This window comes from Haliotis rufescens, unplaced genomic scaffold (assembly GCF_023055435.1).
Source record: "Haliotis rufescens isolate VD_foot unplaced genomic scaffold, xgHalRufe1.0.p SCAF_15, whole genome shotgun sequence".
NCBI lineage: Eukaryota > Metazoa > Mollusca > Gastropoda > Lepetellida > Haliotidae > Haliotis > Haliotis rufescens.
Genome location: NW_025963835.1, coordinates 19456484 through 19474705, shown reverse-complemented (window position 1 = coordinate 19474705; position 18222 = coordinate 19456484). Strand labels below are relative to the sequence as shown.

Genomic DNA, 18222 nt, shown 5'->3' with positions numbered 1-18222 from the left:
CATCACCAAGTACCACAAATATACACCTGACACCTTACCTAACAGTTTCTTGTGCAGGTCATCAATTTGACCACCAAGGCGACTTTCACTGTCCTGCTTGTCTGTCTTCAGCTGATCCAGTTGTTTCTGAAGCTCATCCAGCTTCTCGGTCAGAGATTCCTCTTTCGAGGCCTTCTCAGCCAGAGTTTGGTCCAACTGTCCCTGCAGTTGTGACACCTGCTCACTCAGTCTCTTCTCACTCTCCTCCCTCTCCTTCTGTGTGGTGGACAAAGATGCCTGCAGCGAGGACAGCTGACCGCACAGCTCCTGCTCTCGCTGGTCGCCCCCTTGCTGCACTTCAGACAGGCGGGATTCAAGGGAGGCAACTGATGTTTGACTTTCCTCTAACTGAGATTCTAGAGTAGATTTGCTGTCCTCTAAATTTTTTACTTTACAGTCAAGGTCCTAAAATGGAAAAAAATTAAGATAAAAAAAGTTCCATGACGTTTATACTTCATGTGACCTTTGGGTAACTGTTTCAGTTAATGGAACCACTATCACATGACAATACCACCATAAATGCATTCTGAAGTGTAGGGACACTCTAGGCTTTGATACAATGGAGACTATCCCAAATGCATTATTTGTTTGTTTGTTGTTTACAACCACACACTCAGCAATATTCCAGCCATATGGCGGCCTGTAAATAATCAAGTCCAGACCAGACAACTCAGTGATTGATATCACGAGCATCCATCCAAGCAATTGATCTGACCACCCGATCCCATTAGTCGTGTACTTCCAACAAGCATAGTCGCCTCTTACGACAAGCGTGGGTTGATGAAGACCTATTCTAAGCCCAAAGGCCCAAGATACTTATTTAATTATGCCATAATGATCTCAACTGTGTGCTTTGCGCTCTAATACAAACAACTTCAATTATTTTTATTATTACTTTGTATTTTATTTTCATACATACTTTGTGAGGTGCACATGGATTGCTGGGAGATAATAATCAAGATTTAACCTTGCTGTTTGGTTACTTCCTGAGTGAGGCTGGTAGAGGAAGTGAAGGGGTGGTGATTGTATCACATTAAACAATATGTTCATAATTACAAAAGCATCCTTTCAAGATGCTCAATGTTCAAGTCCATCAAAATCATTTATTCATTCTGAGTTTGTAGCAAGAAATCCTAAGTAAACAACTAACATTTCATTCGTCGTTGGTAAGTATCATCTTCAGTGAAACCTAATTAATGACGACAGTGCCATTCCTCGTGAAATCATCTGGTTTACCAAATATCCAGATTATCAAACCAAGGGTGGTAAGGAAAGTTGCTTATATATATAAGACGTTCCCAGATCATCTGGATTAGGAGGTTTCTAAAGGGTTGGGTTTTACTTTTTTTTGTTGTATAACGCTGCACTCAGCAATATTCCAGCTATATGACGCCGGTCTGAAAAGAATCGAGTCCGGACCAGACTGTCCAGTGATTGACATCATGAGAATCGATCCACACAACTGGGATACGATGACATGCATCAACCAAGTCAGCGAGCCTGACCACTTGATCCCAATGCTTGAGACCTATTCTAACCAGGAATCCACAGGGTTCAGACTAACAAGCTTTCAATGTAAAGGTAGTCTTCCTTTGCTACATGTTCCCTATCTTACTACCAACAATGTACATGTACAAAATATCAAATAACATATTGGTAAGATCTGTACACGTCAACAGTATGATCTTGACAAGCATACATATTCTCGTGGATATAGAAGCAGGGGTGGGTACAATGGGAATATTCAGGATACAAAAGCTGGATTGATTACAAATAGATATATGTACAGTACCATACCACTGATTCAACAGCAAGCTAGCATTACCTTGCTCTTCTGCCATCCTTCATAGAACTCATCCAAGCCGGCAGCCTGCCAATACATTAACCGACACCATCGTTATATTCAGACGAGCTGTGGAGACCTTATATGGCCACACAGGACATGCTGTTAGTACATGCTGACCATACATACCACAATGCTTGGTAGAGTTATCTCCCCTTAACACATGCTTGTTGACGAGAGTTGTCTCCCCTATGACGACTTGCAAGCAGACATGCTTATATGACAGTATGAAATCTTACCTTCTGGTGATAGAGTCATTCATCTTTTAAGGGAGCTATTGTTCTAACCAGAAGTGGGCCTTAATAGTAGATCATGAAATTGGAAATTTATCATATATTTTGGTTGCTTCGGGGCAGAGCCTATTCAATAGCATAACAAACTATCGGTACGCAGTCTGCGACTGCTGACAATAGTCTAAAGCCCTCATCTCGTAAAACTGTTCGTTATAGTAAGCTGAGAAAGTAATATATAATAATAATAATAAAATCTACTGAAAATGATGTTAAGAGCCATGTTAGGGCTTATAGACTCAATTGATTTTGGCACAGCTTGCTGTATAGATGGTACGTTATTGACCCCATCAAAGAGAGTGAAAAGTATTTTGAAAAATAGACCATTGTGGGCATATTCATTTAAAGAATTTGGTCGAAATCAACAAAGAACGTCCATGTCTCTGCAGTATTTTCCAAATTTGAAGCCGACTGATCCAAAAACTTACCTTTAATAACCTGCATTACTGTCACCTTCAATACTGGACTGCGAAACAGTAAAAAAAAAACCCACACAAAGCACAAGACAAGAGCAGCATGCACATGTTCAAGCCAGGACCCAGTGACCTTGACCCTCACCTCTTTCTGCTGCTCCAGAACAGAACATTTACCAGTGACCTCAGCCAGCTGACCTGTGACCTCATCGGCACTTTTCTGCAGGTTATTGTGGATGACCTGCTTCTCGTCCTCAAGGCGCTGGAGGTCCATCTTTGCCTCCTGACATAACATCAACACAGGGCATGCACATCACAATAGGCAGGTCATGCAGAGAAGGTTAGAGCTGACCTAGACAGCTGTCAGTCCTCATTCTGTCCTATGAGATAACTCATCCCACTGATCACAGCAGGGTTTCAGGTTGGCTTGCCATCACGGTAAGTCTACTTGTTTAGGGACCAGTCATTTATTTTGGGGTGGGTGGGTCAGAGAGAATCAGGGGCGTGTCACCCCAAAACAGGACTGTCCCTTGGGCACGGTCATGAAAAAAATATACACATACTTGGAAAGGGCCATGAAAAAATGGACATCATAAAATAAAATATAATGTGCTTTTGCAATTTGTCTTTCCAGGGGGGATCATGCAAAAAAATGTCCAAAGACATGGGGAGGGTCATCCAAAAATATGATAAGCATTAATTATTTTCAGTACATCAGTGCATCAAAACCTCTGATGAAATTTATGCTCTGTTTTAATTCAATCTGTCCCAAACGATCAAACGTATCAACGACAATTTGTAAATTGTAAATTGAAATGATTTTCAAATACATAATAGTGAAATGAATAAGATAATAAGAATGTAGACTGACAGATGTTGGCATAGGAATTGTTAATTTTTTAAAACAAACTAATCTAACAGTCATCAGTAAAGTACTGGTACAGACTGAAAAACACCCAAACTATTTCTAAATTTGTCAAGTTATAAATAACTGATGAAACTTTGCACTTAGTGAATCCAGTATATATACTACTCAAAAAAGTTAAGGCCCTCTCGATTCTTTCATATCACTACAGTTAAGCTGCCATGACACATTAACTGTAGTAATACGAAAGAATAGGGTGGTCCTTTTTTGAGAAGTGTGTATCATGTTTTACTTCTACCATCCTACTTTACAGTGACTAAATGGCCTGATCTATCAAAGAAAACATCCACTATGACTAAGTGTAAGTGACAACACCCAACTAGACAACATGAGAGACAGAGAAAATAGTCACATACTCAATCAGTGCCATCTCTCACACAATCATGTGAGAATCTTAACAAAACACAGCAATTATTTTCAGGGTGATCAAACATAGTTATCTGTGTCCAAACTGTTAGGTGACCAAGAAGGTTGTGAGACAATTGGACATTGTGACCTGAATTCTCTCCAGAACACTAAGCCATGCACAATCAAGAAGAACAGTTTGAAAGAAGTAACAGCTTGACACAGGTGCAGCCAGTGCAAAATAAACAATGCAACCTTTGATGTGTACATAATGAAACAAAATAGAGCTCTGTAATAAATTATCTGGAGTGAATGAGTGAGGTTGTTGTCTTAAATCTTTCAGCCATATTGCAGTGCCCTGGAGAATGGGCTTCCCACATTTGAGGAATAGAACCCACACCTTTGGTGTTACAAGCCAGCACTTTCACCATGTGGCTACCCACTGCCCCTTAACAGATCAAGGATTATTATCCATAACAATCATTGACCATAACTTATCAAAACCATCTACTTGTTTCCTTATTACATAAAGATTACCAATCCCAACAGAGTGAGTGAGTTGGGTCCAGTGCCCCATTAAAAGTATTTTGGTCATATCACAGCTTGTGGGAATAAAGTCCAAAATGATGCATGTCTTGTTTAACACTCTGGTGAAACCCACGAGCATAGGAATAGTGTTGACAAACCAAGAAACATACGCCAAATCTGGAATCCAAACCCACAATCACAGGGTTCTGGCACACCTGAGGGAGGCAACTCTGCACAGCGAATTGCAGCGCCTTATTTGACTGGGCCACCTGTGCCCCTGCATGAGGTTATGGAAACCGTTTCTGTCCCGATAGCCCCAAGTTACAATCTGGCCTGATGTCAACTTCTTCAACAAGGTCCTCTAGTTTCATGAGCTTAGGCTTCGATTACCATCACTCATTTATATAAACAAGTAAGGAGACAGTGCGGAGATCATCCCTCACCTTAATGACTTGCTCCTTCTCGTCAGCTGCTTTCTTCTCCGTAGCAAGTTGTTTGGTAACATCAGCATGCTGGAAGGATTAAATGTTAGATCGTCCTATAGGCTACCAGTTGTACATTGATGGTGGTACACCAGACTAGGCTATCAATAACTGCAAGCTAAATATGACTTATGAAGGATACTATCACATGTTGAATCACTGCAAGGACAATTTACTTATTCAGAAGTTTATACCCACCTCAATGACAAATGACAGACTTTCAAAATGGTGTTTCAAGTGAAGACTCAGAACCATAAAACAACCCCTACATACTCACATGACCTACACCCACATCCCCTAAACTGATCTATCTCCCCACTCACATCCCCCTACACTTCCATCTCCCCACTCACATTCCCCTACACTTCCATCTCCCCACTCACATTCTCCCACACTCACATCCCTATACTCACATTCTCCAACACTCACATTACCCACACTCACATTCCTATACCCACATTCCCCTACACTTACATCTCCCCACTCACATCACCCACACTCACATGCCTGATACACAAATTCCCCTTCACTTCCATCTCCCCACTCACATTCCCCTACACTTCCATCTCCTCACTCACATTCTCCAACACTCACATCCCTATACTCACATTCTCCCACACTCACATTACCCACACTCACATTCCTATACTCACATTCCCCTACACTTACATCTTCCCACTCACATTCCCCTACACTACAACTACCAACTCACATCCCTATACTCACATTCCTGATACCCACATTGCCCTACACTCAAATCCCTACACTCACATCCCTATACCCACATTCCCCTACACTTACATCTCCCCACTCACATCACCCACACTCACATGCCTGATACACAAATTCCCCTTCACTTCCATCTCCTCACTCACATTCTCCAACACTTACATCCCTATACTCACATTCTCCCACACTCACATTACCCACACTCACATTCCCCTACACTTACATCTTCCCACTCACATTCCCCTACACTACAACTACCAACTCACATCCCTATACTCACATTCCTGATACCCACATTGCCCTACACTCACATCCCTATACCCACATTCCCCTACACTCACATCCCTATACTCACATTGCCCTACACTCACATCCCTATACTCACATTCCTGATACCCACATTCCCCTACACTCACATCCCTGTACTCACATTGCCTGTACCACATTCCCCTACACTCACATCCCTATACTCACATCCCTATACTCACATTCCTGATACCCACATTCCCCTACATTCACATCTTCCGACTCACATCCCTATACTCACATTCCTAAGAAGCTGCACATGCTCCTCCCTCAGTTTCCCATAGATGTCCTTCATCTTCTGGAACTTCTCTTGGTTGGCCTTTGCTTGTTCTGCATCGTCAAGCATCAATCACAGATCAACATCCATAAAACTAGCCTTGTCGATCCTCCCAAGCAACCACTACATTCCCACAAAAAACATGGACCCATCATCCATCCTGCTACTTAGTTTAGGAACTCATGCTGTTTACGATTTTGTAGTCATGTGTTTTGCTTGTCACCGCAGTCAGCAAATACTTCCTCCTCCACCAGTGTGGTATGATAACATGCAACCAAGCGACAGAGCATGACGTGGGAGGAAAGTCTCAATTGGTTTGGTTTGGTTTGTTGTTTAACACCACACTCAGTAATATTTCAGCTATATGACGGCGGTCTGTTGGTTGGTTTGTTGTTTAATGCCACACTCAGCAATATTCCAGCTATATGACTGCGGTCTGTAAATAATCGAGTTTGGACCAGACAATCCAGTGATTGATATCATGAGCATCGATCTACAGAATTGGGATTAATGACATGCATCAACCAAGTGAGCGAGCCTGACCCCCCGATCCCGTTAGTCGCCTCTTGCAGATAAGCATGGTCGCCTTTTACAGCAAGCATGGTTTGCTGAAGACCCATTCTACCCCGGATCTTCACGGGTCGAAAGTCTCAATTGAAACCCAAAAGCATGGGTGTGGTGCTGACAAACCGAGAAACACAATCAGGGTGATTCTGGGATTTCAACCCAGCAGATAACAAGGATGACAAGGATGACCAAGTGCACTAAGGTACAGTGTCCGAAACAACTGCCTGTCTGCCCGTGGCTGGTAACCTTTCTGTCAGGCTGCATGAAATGTACCTCCACCTGTCCGACAGTCTGGCAGAACATTTTAAGACTACTTTTGCATTCAGTTTATCATAAGTCCTCGTGCATTTTCAAGTAATTGTTTGCATTACTTCAGCTGAATCAAGATGTGATTTGTCTCTTATTTTTCATGATTTTTCAATACTCACAACGTCTGAATGCAGGCAGGAACTTTGAAGATGGGCAGGCGACATCTATGGATCAACTGTCCGACTGTCTTGTTGGGTTTTAAAATAATTTCAGATACTGCTAAGGAAGCATACTCACTCTCGGCTTCAGGCAGTTTCGCCAGGGCATCTAGACTGGCCTGGGCTTCATCCCTTTCCTTCTTCATCATCTCACTGTCCTGGAAAAAACATGACACCACTATAACCTGGACAGGAAAACACATGACACCACTATAACCTGGACAGGAAAACACATGACACCACTATAACCTGGACAGGAAAACACATGACACCACTATAACCTGGACAGGAAAACACATGACACCACTATAACCTGGTCAGGAAAACACATGACACCACTATAACCTGGACAGGAAAACACATGACACCACTATAACCTGGACAGGAAAACACATGACACCACTATAACCTGGACAGGAAAACACATGACACCACTATAACCTGGACAGGAAAACACATGCCACCACTATAACCTGGACAGGAAAACACATGACACCACTATAACCTGGACAGGAAAACACATGACACCACTATAACCTGGTCAGGAAAACACATGACACCACTATAACCTGGACAGGAAAACACATGACACCACTATAACCTGGTCAGGAAAACACATGACACCACTATAACCTGGACAGGAAAACACATGACACCACTATAACCTGGACAGGAAAACACATGACACCACTATAACCTGGTCAGGAAAACACATGACACCACTATAACCTGGTCAGGAAAACACATGACACCACTATAACCTGGACAGGAAAACACATGACACCACTATAACCTGGACATGAAAACACAAATATAATTTGTTCAAAATAAAATGTATCCAAAAAGTAAATCATTTGCTGGACATACGAGATGTCCTGAAATATCCTGCCTCAGAATATTACATGGAGGGTTCCAAATTCAGCCATCTTAAAATAAGCACTGGGTGCTGGGTACCTCATCTGTCCAAGGGGCCTTCATCTTGAACTTGAACTGTATTTCAGTTTTATCACAGCTTGTCAAGGACAAAACCCCAGAATGGTGCAAGTAGTAGACATTTAGTACTTTAGTAAAATAGACAAGCACTGGTGTGGCACTGACAAACCATGGACCATGATCAGGGATCATCAGAGATTCAAACCCTCAGTAATCAGATCCTGGTCAGCCAAAGGGATGCAACTCTGCACATCAAGTTGCAATGCCTCAGATGACTGAACCATCATTACCCTACATCAGTTTGCTTCTTGCAGATTGTAAGATCTTCTACCTTTAATGCTTTGTCAGCCGATAACCTGAGTTCTGATAACAGCTTCTCCATCTTGCTGATTTCGTCCTTTAAAGACTGGATGATTCTTCCATCCTGGAAGAGACAGAATTATATCACAACATTCCTGGAAGATTTATAATGACTACTGCATAGGCACATACTTTTCAAAGTTCATGACCAAAAGTTCAACCACTTGACACTATGTATTCTATAATTCAAGAGAAAGTAGGTGTGCTTACTTATGGTGGTGTTTGGGATGTTATTGTTTGTCAAAAACAGGAATACTAGCCTTACAGAGTATTAGTACTGATATTTTGTCTCAAAAGTATCTTGATACATCAATATATTGTATTAATAATACAATTAATTATTCCAATGTATATTGATAAAAATTAAATATGAACACCTGCAATTAATCAATTTAATGCTAAATGTGCACCGGGCTGATCCATTAGATGTTTAAACTTTAATATCTGCATTCTCTTGTCCATCTTAACAATGGTATTCTTATGGAAACATGTGTATCGGAAATTTGTATCGATTTATCAACATGATGAATATATCAATGCATCGATATCGCGATATATGATGTTATATTAGATTGCTACGTGATAAATCGCAAAGAACAATGAAGAACGAAGCGTGGTTTACTGTTTATATAGAACAGATTGAGATAATGTCTGTCTTGCTGAGACAGTTACGGATAGAAATTCACAGATAAGCAAGACACACGTTTATTCTTGATTGTAGAAAATCCTGATCTGCCCCTTGAACATGAGACATTATTGATCACACATTGATATTTCCATCAATCAAGTGACAGCCAGAGGCTGTGGGAACTATACCTCTGTCTTGAGTCGATGCAGCTCTTGTTTCAGGAACTCAATCTCTCTGTGCAGTCGTTCTATCAGCAGGTCACTGCAGGACAAATATTCAACAATAATATAAGGTAGACACAATTTTATGAATAACAACTTCTTTAATACTGTAAAATGTGACGTTTCGGTATAGATCCTTATACCGTTCTCAAGCAGGGAAATTGGTATAAGGATCTTTACCGAAACATCGCTTTTTACAGAATTAAAGAAGTTGTTATCCATAAACTTGTATCTACCTTGTCATCCATCAACTTCTAAGTAATGCCTATCAAACAAGTCAACAATATTATATCAAATGGATATTTCAAACTGATCCTTCGCCTTAATTTTCACAGTTTGCTCATATTATTACTTCATTTAATATCATCTCTCGCGAAAGACATGTTTATGTCAAACAATTTGAGATATGCTAGCCAAAAACCTCTAAAATCTCTATTTGTTTCAAACATATTTTGACACATATCCATATTTGAGTGTTTAGTTCAAATAAAGAAATCTCACTATTAGTCCCTTGACTGACATTAGCCTTGATAAGTATCTCTTAGATAAGCTAACTTCAGTGGAGAAAACTTGTCCCCAATGCACACACTATGAACTAAGTAAAATATCATGGATCAAGGGCCATAACCCTGCAAAAAAAAAGATTTACAGGACTATTTTCCGAACACAGTCTTGACAAGTATCTCTGAAAGCATGCAAACTTCCATTCAAGTAACTTCAGTAGTTTCTGAGAAAACTTGTCCCTATTTCACACAGTATGCACTAATGGAAAGGCACAGAGCAAGGCAAATAACTCTGTTAAAAGATTTTTGGGAGCCATGCTTTACCGCACGCAATAATTGAAGAGCGCAATAGCGAGGGAACACTGTCTCCAACTAGAAAAGAATTCTTATGGTCCAGTAAAATCAGCTTTTACTAGTTCATATACTAAGACTAACACCTACTGAAAATGCAAAATTTAAACGTTTACCAGTACCGTATTTTCCCTAATAAGCGCCCAGGGAGCTCTCAAAATTAGAAAAAGGGGGCTCTTATCAGAAGACTATTTTGGTGAAAGATTGTAAATTTCATGGTTTATGCTGACAGCCTGAAATGTTTATATACGACTGATATATTTTTCCAGAATTTAATTACCCATACTAAAGGGTGCATAACACACAAGTGCGTATTATTATACACGAATAAATAAGTCTTGTGTACATTGATCAATCAAAAGGGGTGCTAATTGGGATTGTTCACAAGCCAATATATTAGCAAATATCGCCGTGTGCGCTTATGAGAGCAGGGCGCTTATTACGTTGAATATGGTAACTAAAAACATGTCACACACTGTAATACATCATATCATGTAACTCACCGTTCATCTGGTTCAGGTGGTCGTCCGTTGAAATTGAATGCGCCCATCTCCTGTCCAAAAGTTTTGTCAAATCTGTCATTCTGAGGCAGGAAAACAAGAACATGCCACACTGTCAGCAGAGGCTCAAGCAGACGGTTAGAGCAGACGCAGGAAAGGGAGGTCAAGGTCAGAGGTCAAGGTGATAAGGGCAATTTCCAGGTGAGAAAGATGTCAAACAGCAAATTCAGAAAACTATTCTGCTTATGTAACTTTCAGGTGTTTAACTGTAACAAACAATCCTATAAAACAGTTTGAATGTGAGGATCAAGGGAGGGAGACACCTACTAATACTCTTTGGATTTAACATTTTCTGATCTTATGAAGTCAAAACCATGAATCCAAATTATCCCAAATCCTTGCTTAGAAAGGTAAATTTATAAAGATGTTGTATATTCAGGATAAAAAAATAATAATCACAATTTCAATCACAGTGATCAAAATATTGGTTGGAGGTCAAGGCATCCTGGTAATAATCCTATTGTAAACTAGAGAAAAAGATTAAGGGGCCCTTAGACCAAAACATTTGAGGCATATGCCCTTTAATTTCTACCACTGTATCTGGGGTTGGTCAGGGCCACTAGTCAGAAACCACTGAAACCTTTCAAAAGTTGTGGTTAGTTCCTGATGTCCCGAATGTGTTTGCTGTTTCGTCCTATCCCCCTGTGTATATGTGCTGTTGTTAGTGATGAAGGTTTCTACAACTAGGCCGAATAATTCCTGTCAAGGCATGCACAGATCAATGTTCAGCTCAGGATTTCAGCTGGTAGTAAGGCGGTATGCCATACATCCTCTATTTTCCAGGGAATTATATCTCAATTCTAATATGATAGATACGCCGGACCCACTCACCATTCAGCTTCATTTTGAGTCTGGTTCTAATGAAATGATGCTAAATATAGCCAACCCATGAAATTTCAGAAGTAAAACTAGTTGTGATATCACCTGTGCTCAACTCAATCATACTGAGTGAGTTTGTTTTAACACTGCTTTGAACAGTATTCCAGTAAGATCACAGTGTGTCAGTTTAATGTGGGAGGAAACCCCGCAATGATGCAGGTCTCAGACATTTACCACTTTGGTAAAACCCACGAGCCTAGAAACATAATTGGGGCGAATTGGGATTTAAAGCCACAATCATAGGTTTCTGGCGCGCCCAAGGGATGCAATTCTGCACAGCGAATTGCAGCACCTTAGACGACTGGGCAACTTGTGCCCCCAAACTCAATCAGTCTCGAATACAACTGGGAATGCCTTGTTGCATATTTAGTCCTCGCGTCTTCATACACATTAAAAAGGAAATCCATCAAGACATCATTTATAACAGTCTACTGATTTGGCAAAATACATCAAAGGCTCACTGGTATGACTCTGCAATTTTGAATGTAGATCTATGCCAACATAAAATTGCAAGTGACTTCATCCCATTTGATTGGCTCAACAAGCAATTGTTATTGCATGTGTGTTTCCACAAACCGAAGAAAAAGGGCCATGCTTCATTAACAGACTACTGTTTCCCAAATGGTTGATAAGAGAAGGACAGGGCTTGTTTTGCATTATTGTGCTTAACACTGAGACTTCATATTGTGAGCAAGAGAGCAAGAGAAATTCTGTGTAATAGGTGTGAGTGAGTGAGTGTGGTTTTACATCGCTTTTAGCAAAATGCCAGCAATATCACGACGGGGGACACCAGAAATGGGCTTCACACATGGAACCCATGTCGGGAAATCGAACCTGGGTCTTCAGAATGATGAGCAAACACTTTAACCACTAGGCTACCCGATCGCCCCTGTGTAAAAGGAGAGACGATGGCATCACTGACAAGAAGCTGTGGTGGCAATGGGTCCACAATATCTATCAATAGAATGGAGAAATGACACTGGATAAATGAGGATGGATACTATAGAGTCTAGCAACAACAGGCATTGTGCTTCGGAAGATCAGTAGCGACTGTTATTTGAACTGAGATTTCTACAGATAGTTTTCATGAACATGTTAATAAAATCACAAACAATTAGAGTTAAACATGGCGAAATGTGTCAATCAATCATTAGTGTAACTGTTAAATTAATACTTCTGTTAGTCTTGTTAAAAAGAGAACAGCTCTTCCTTTATGCATAGATGTCAGTAGCAGGTATGACATGCAGACTTGTCAGCACATTCCAACTACAGCTACTTGGTAAATAAAGACCTACTTCTTATCTTCTGTCTAGACACAACTACTAAAACTACAATCACATACAGATCAAATCAAGCATCCTAAAATCCTAACATGGTAACTCTTCTATAGTTATCAATACAGAATGATATAAATTACTGTGAAACACTGTTGTGTTGCTTCGTCCCTATGTATTCCTTATAATTATCATTATCGGTTGTGTCGAACCTTGGATAACTCAAAATAGTCCCATCAACTTTGACACAACAGTGTTTGACTGTATATGGTATGTTTCTTGTTGAACGCGGCACTCAGCAATATTCCAGCTACATGATGGTGGCCTGTAAATAATCAAGGCTGCACAAGACACTCCAGTAATTCATATCGTGAGCATCGATCCGTGTCTTTGGGATCACAGAGCCTGACCACCCTATTCCATTAAGTCACGTCCTGAAGCAGCAAAGAATGCTGGGATCAATGACCCGGATCCCCCAGCTCCCCAAATATTCGCCTTTTACAACCAGCAATGAGGTGCTGGGGACACATTCTACCCCGGGTCTACACGGGGCAAACATTGATTACCATGTGATGATATTCCATCACACAGATATTCACGTCTCACTAGGCAATAATCAATAGATTTGTTAGCTTATTTAAAATGAAATGTTTTCCCAATGAGGCATTTCAAATCAGAAGCTTTAAGGCTTTAAAAAAAATGTCTTGGTTTTCAGGCACCGCCCGTATCATCATAAAGTTTGCCGAATGTTTCATTTTTATTTCCATTTTTAAAACAAACGAACAAAAATCCTTAAATATTCCAAGTCCAACGGTAGTCAAATACTGTACTCCAGTATTTATTCATCAAGGAATACATTTATGTAGGGAGGCCCTTTCCAAGGTTGATTGTACACAACTGTTTATTTGGTTACACAACTATTCATTTGGTTACATACCATCCTAGTTTGAACAACTCAAAACAAACAAAAAACACCGCCCACCCGCACTATATTTTCAAAAGCCATTGCCTGAGAACCAATTCTTTTATTTTTTAAGCCTTATGGTCACTTTTCATAAACTTTTCTTGCATGAAGCTGCAAAGCTGTTACCTCCGTTGTGTCTATGAGGTTGCCCACTGATTCCACCTCTGGGGTGTCGAGCTCTGGTTCCGGTTCCGGCTCTGGTTCTGATGGCACCACTGCTACAGGCTTCACATGCTTACTGATGTCAGAGGCTATCAAGAAGTTGGGTGGTTCCTGAGAAGGCAACCAAGGAATTATTTTCAGAGAGAAAGCATCAGGGTCAACAAAATATTATCAGTGAGTGAATTTATTCTTCTGATCATCGCGTATCAAATTAATAGAGTAATAATATCAGGTATGGTTTTCTCAATCACTCATTGAGCATGTGCATAAAGGTCAAAGGTCAAGGTCGTTTCTATTTCCATGCTATTTGTAGGAGTGAATCCTTCACATTAACATTTAATACTGCTTTCATGAAAACCTACTGAAACAGGAAATTGCCTGTCAAATAATCTTTTATCAGAAAGCTTTCAGCAACACTGACGTGTGTTTGCTTTGGCCAGAACTCTCCCTGAAGCTCAACCAGGAAGGTTTTGACTGAGCACTGTGCACAAGTCAGTACACAATCTGTTTTTCACCCAAAAAAATGAACTCCTAAGGATGGCGTGCTCCTTATACACAGGTGGGAAATATATAGACAATGTCATGCAAGAGTCTTCTGAAATCAAATATATCAAGACGAGTTGAAAGTTACAAATATCCAAAGTTTACTGAGCTTGGAAGACATGAAGGTGACATTCTATTTATCATCCAAAATTATTATTCCAAATGTTTCTGTTTGTAAACAGTAATATCAAGTGCCTTGAGTGTAAATAGTACAGCTAAGCAGCTTCAGTGGCAGAGAGATAAGTGATGTCATTTGACTGTGATGTCATGGTACCTGATGATGTCACAATGGTCTGCAAAGCATTGTGATGCAATTTCACTGAAGCAATATTTCCAAGGAGATGATCACTTGATCTCATCCAAGAGATATCTACTGTGGAAGCCAATTTTGGATGATATACATCAGAATACACCAGTACACAGAGATGTCAGGATACCAAGACAAATGTCCGACATTAGATATGTCAAGAAGAACACTTCCCAGGGATTCATCCAGGAGTCCCTGGTAGTTGCTCCATACATGCCTAGCATCTCAAACCCATATTCCCCCATGACACCCAATGCCTCACCTCCGGCAATGCGGGGACCTGGACTAGATTCTTGAAATACTGAAGTGTGGCACTGCTGTGGTAGAACTGTTTTAGCCTGAAACACCAATTATTCACAGTGAGAATCCTACATTATTAGTACATCAAAGATTAGATTTGAACCACAAATGTATATCCACAAAAACTGTTATGACAGTAACAGTGCTAGTAGTTTTTCGTATACTATTTAATATGAAACAGAAACTGCAGTAGGACATACCATACAGACAGTTATTATGAACTATTTCAGCAGTTCTGAATGCTTTATCATATAACATCGACAGAGGTAACTAATTCTGCACAAATAATTAATGACTAAAATGACCAACCCAAAGTGACCAAACAAATTATTTATTTCTTACTTAGTAACCAGCTGGTCAATCTCAATCAGTCTGGGCAACCAAGTTGAGCCATTGAGCCTCTTACAATCAGCAGAGGTTTCTGGGTAGCAATTCTAACCTGGAATCCCCACAGGGGCCTATGGCAAATAACACTGACATAACAAAGATGATCGTATCTCCAATTCTTTAACATAGGCCTACAATAGTCGTAGCGCCAAGATCGCTTTGTGCAAGTGGGCCCAGACCATTTGGTTGCCTCTTATAATTGGCATAGGTTTCTTGGGACCAATTCTAACCTGCAATCCCAATAGGGGCCTATGGCAAATAACACTGACATAACAAAGATGATCGTATCTCCAATTCTTTAACATAGGCCTACAATAGTCGTAGCGCCAAGATCGCTTTGTGCAAGTGGGCCCAGACCATTTGGTTGCCTCTTATAATTGGCATAGGTTTCTTGGGACCAATTCTAACCTGCAATCCCAATAGGGGCCTATGGCAAATAACAATGACATAACAAAGATGATCGTATCTCCAATTCTTTAACATAGGCCTACAATAGTCGTAGCGCCAAGATCGCTTTGTGCAAGTGGGCCAAGACCATTTGGTTGCCTCATACAATTGGCATAGGTTTCTGGGGACCAATTCTAACCTGCAATCCCAATAGGGGCCTATGGCAAATAACAATGACATAACAAAGATGATCGTATCTCCAATTCTTTAACATAGGTCTACAATAGTGGAAGCGCCAAGATCGCTTTGTGCAAGTGGGCCAAGACCATTTGGTTGCCTCTTACAATTGGCAGAGGTTTATGGGTAGCAATTCTAACCTGCAATCCCAATAGGGGCCTATGGCAAATAACACTGACATAACAAAGATGATCGTATCTCCAATTCTTTAACATAGGCCTACAATAGTCTTAGCGCCAAGATCGCTTTGTGCAAGTGGGCCAAGACCATTTGGTTGCCTCTTACAATTGGCAGAGGTTTATGGGTAGCAATTCTAACCTGCAATCCCCACAGGGGCCTTTTGTAACCTACCTCTTGTAACCCTTGAGGAATCTCTCCCGGTGACCTGAGAGTGTGTCGGGTGTCAGACCTGCAACGGGAGGGGTGTGAGTGAGTTGTATAACATATTTCAGCAACATTATTGGCTGAATGTGGGAGGTAAGCCCAATACATGTCTCAGACCATTTCCACCATGGTGAAACCCACAAACAGAGGTAAGGCTAACAAACCAATAACCATAATTAGGTCTATCTGGAAATCAACAAACAAACCGAAGCTACTGGCATGCCTAAGCTACTGGCATGCCTAAGGGCTGCATGTATAGCCGGGGAATTGTAGCACCTCAGACAACTGGGTCTCCGTGACCTACAATAACCCCAAAACAGGTCAAGACCTGACGACTGATTTTTCCTTTTGCAGTCTGTTGACAAATGCAACAGCGGGACCAGACAATCCAGTGATTCACATCAGGATACTATTAGGTCACAATGAAATGCATTAACCAAGTCAGCGAGCCAAACCACCCAATCCCAGTAGTCACGTCTTACGATTCTAACCCCGGATCTTCGATGGGGTTATTTTATTTTACTGACGTAAATTGAATCGGTTTGTATGCATAATTGGTCTTAATTGTAACAAGTAATATCTGAAAAACTGGAGTGAATGTTATGTCGAGTCAGTAAAATCTGTAAAATCTGCACCCAAAGAGTGAGTGCATGTTATGTCATATCAGCAATACTCCAGCAATATTGTGGTGGTCAGGCAGACTAGGGTGTTCATAGCATGAGCAATAATATCTGCTGAGGTACCATCACACCCAGGCAAGGTCATGCTTTGTTTGTTTGTTTGTTTATTTGTTGTTTAACGCCGCCCACAGCAATATTATAACTATATGCGGCAGTCTGTAAATAATCGATTCTTGACCAGACAATCCAGTGATTGATATAATGAGCATCGATCCAAGTAATTGGAATACGATGACATGCATCAACCAAGTCAGCGAGCCTGACCACCCTTATCCCATTAGAAGCCTTTTACGACAAGCATGGGTTGCTTAAGACCTATTCTACCCCGGATCTTCACGGTAACCACCCCATGCTCATATAGGCTTCTCTTACGACAAACCCATATGGACACCTATTTTGGCCCAGAAACTCTTTTGAGAAAAAGCCCTAAAAAGTCTCTGTTAGACGCATGAGTTACGTAGTGATAAACACAATTAGCCTCAGTCATCCTTAAACTTGTGTGGATGCTGGTGTCACTCACTAGAATGAAGTCGGAAGAGAGACTTGACCAGGTAGTCATACAGCTGGCATGAGTCAAGGATACACAGGATGAGGGGAGCGAGGCGGCACTGTCCCGACGTCGTCATAGAGTTGGCCCGGGACATGTCCAGTGAACCGAACACTAAGTAAAGAAAGAAAAAAACATACAAACTTACAATAGAAGCAGTAGGATTAGGTTTTAAAATTCATATTTGCCTTCATTAATAAAAAATTGCCTTAGTTTGGTTTGAAATATCTAAACAGTGATAACTGTTTATCGCCCTCGTTATTATCCTGGTATTTGTCCCCCTTCCAGTTGTTACCTGCTTGCTGGAAGCTGAGAATCTCATCCAGGTAATCCAGCATGTCGATGGAGAACTCAAAGCTGAAACATTCAGAAGACGCTACTGTCCCTGAGGCCAAATATTTAAT

General features: G+C 40.8%; 1 protein-coding gene across 1 annotated transcript in view; it reads right to left on the bottom strand.

Moving 5' to 3' along the window:
* Positions 1-18222, bottom strand: part of LOC125379940 (huntingtin-interacting protein 1-like) — a 64787-nt gene that overhangs the window by 22863 nt on the left and 23702 nt on the right. The window contains exons 8-20 of the mRNA XM_048395841.1: positions 18114-18175; positions 17792-17932; positions 16559-16616; positions 15159-15234; positions 14011-14157; positions 10711-10790; positions 9321-9393; positions 8476-8568; positions 7291-7369; positions 6142-6230; positions 4827-4895; positions 2731-2868; positions 39-444 (exon numbers count right to left, since the gene is read on the bottom strand). Of these exons, the coding sequence (XP_048251798.1) occupies positions 39-444; positions 2731-2868; positions 4827-4895; positions 6142-6230; positions 7291-7369; positions 8476-8568; positions 9321-9393; positions 10711-10790; positions 14011-14157; positions 15159-15234; positions 16559-16616; positions 17792-17932; positions 18114-18175 (1511 nt within the window). The remainder of the gene's footprint in view (positions 1-38; positions 445-2730; positions 2869-4826; positions 4896-6141; positions 6231-7290; positions 7370-8475; positions 8569-9320; positions 9394-10710; positions 10791-14010; positions 14158-15158; positions 15235-16558; positions 16617-17791; positions 17933-18113; positions 18176-18222) is intronic.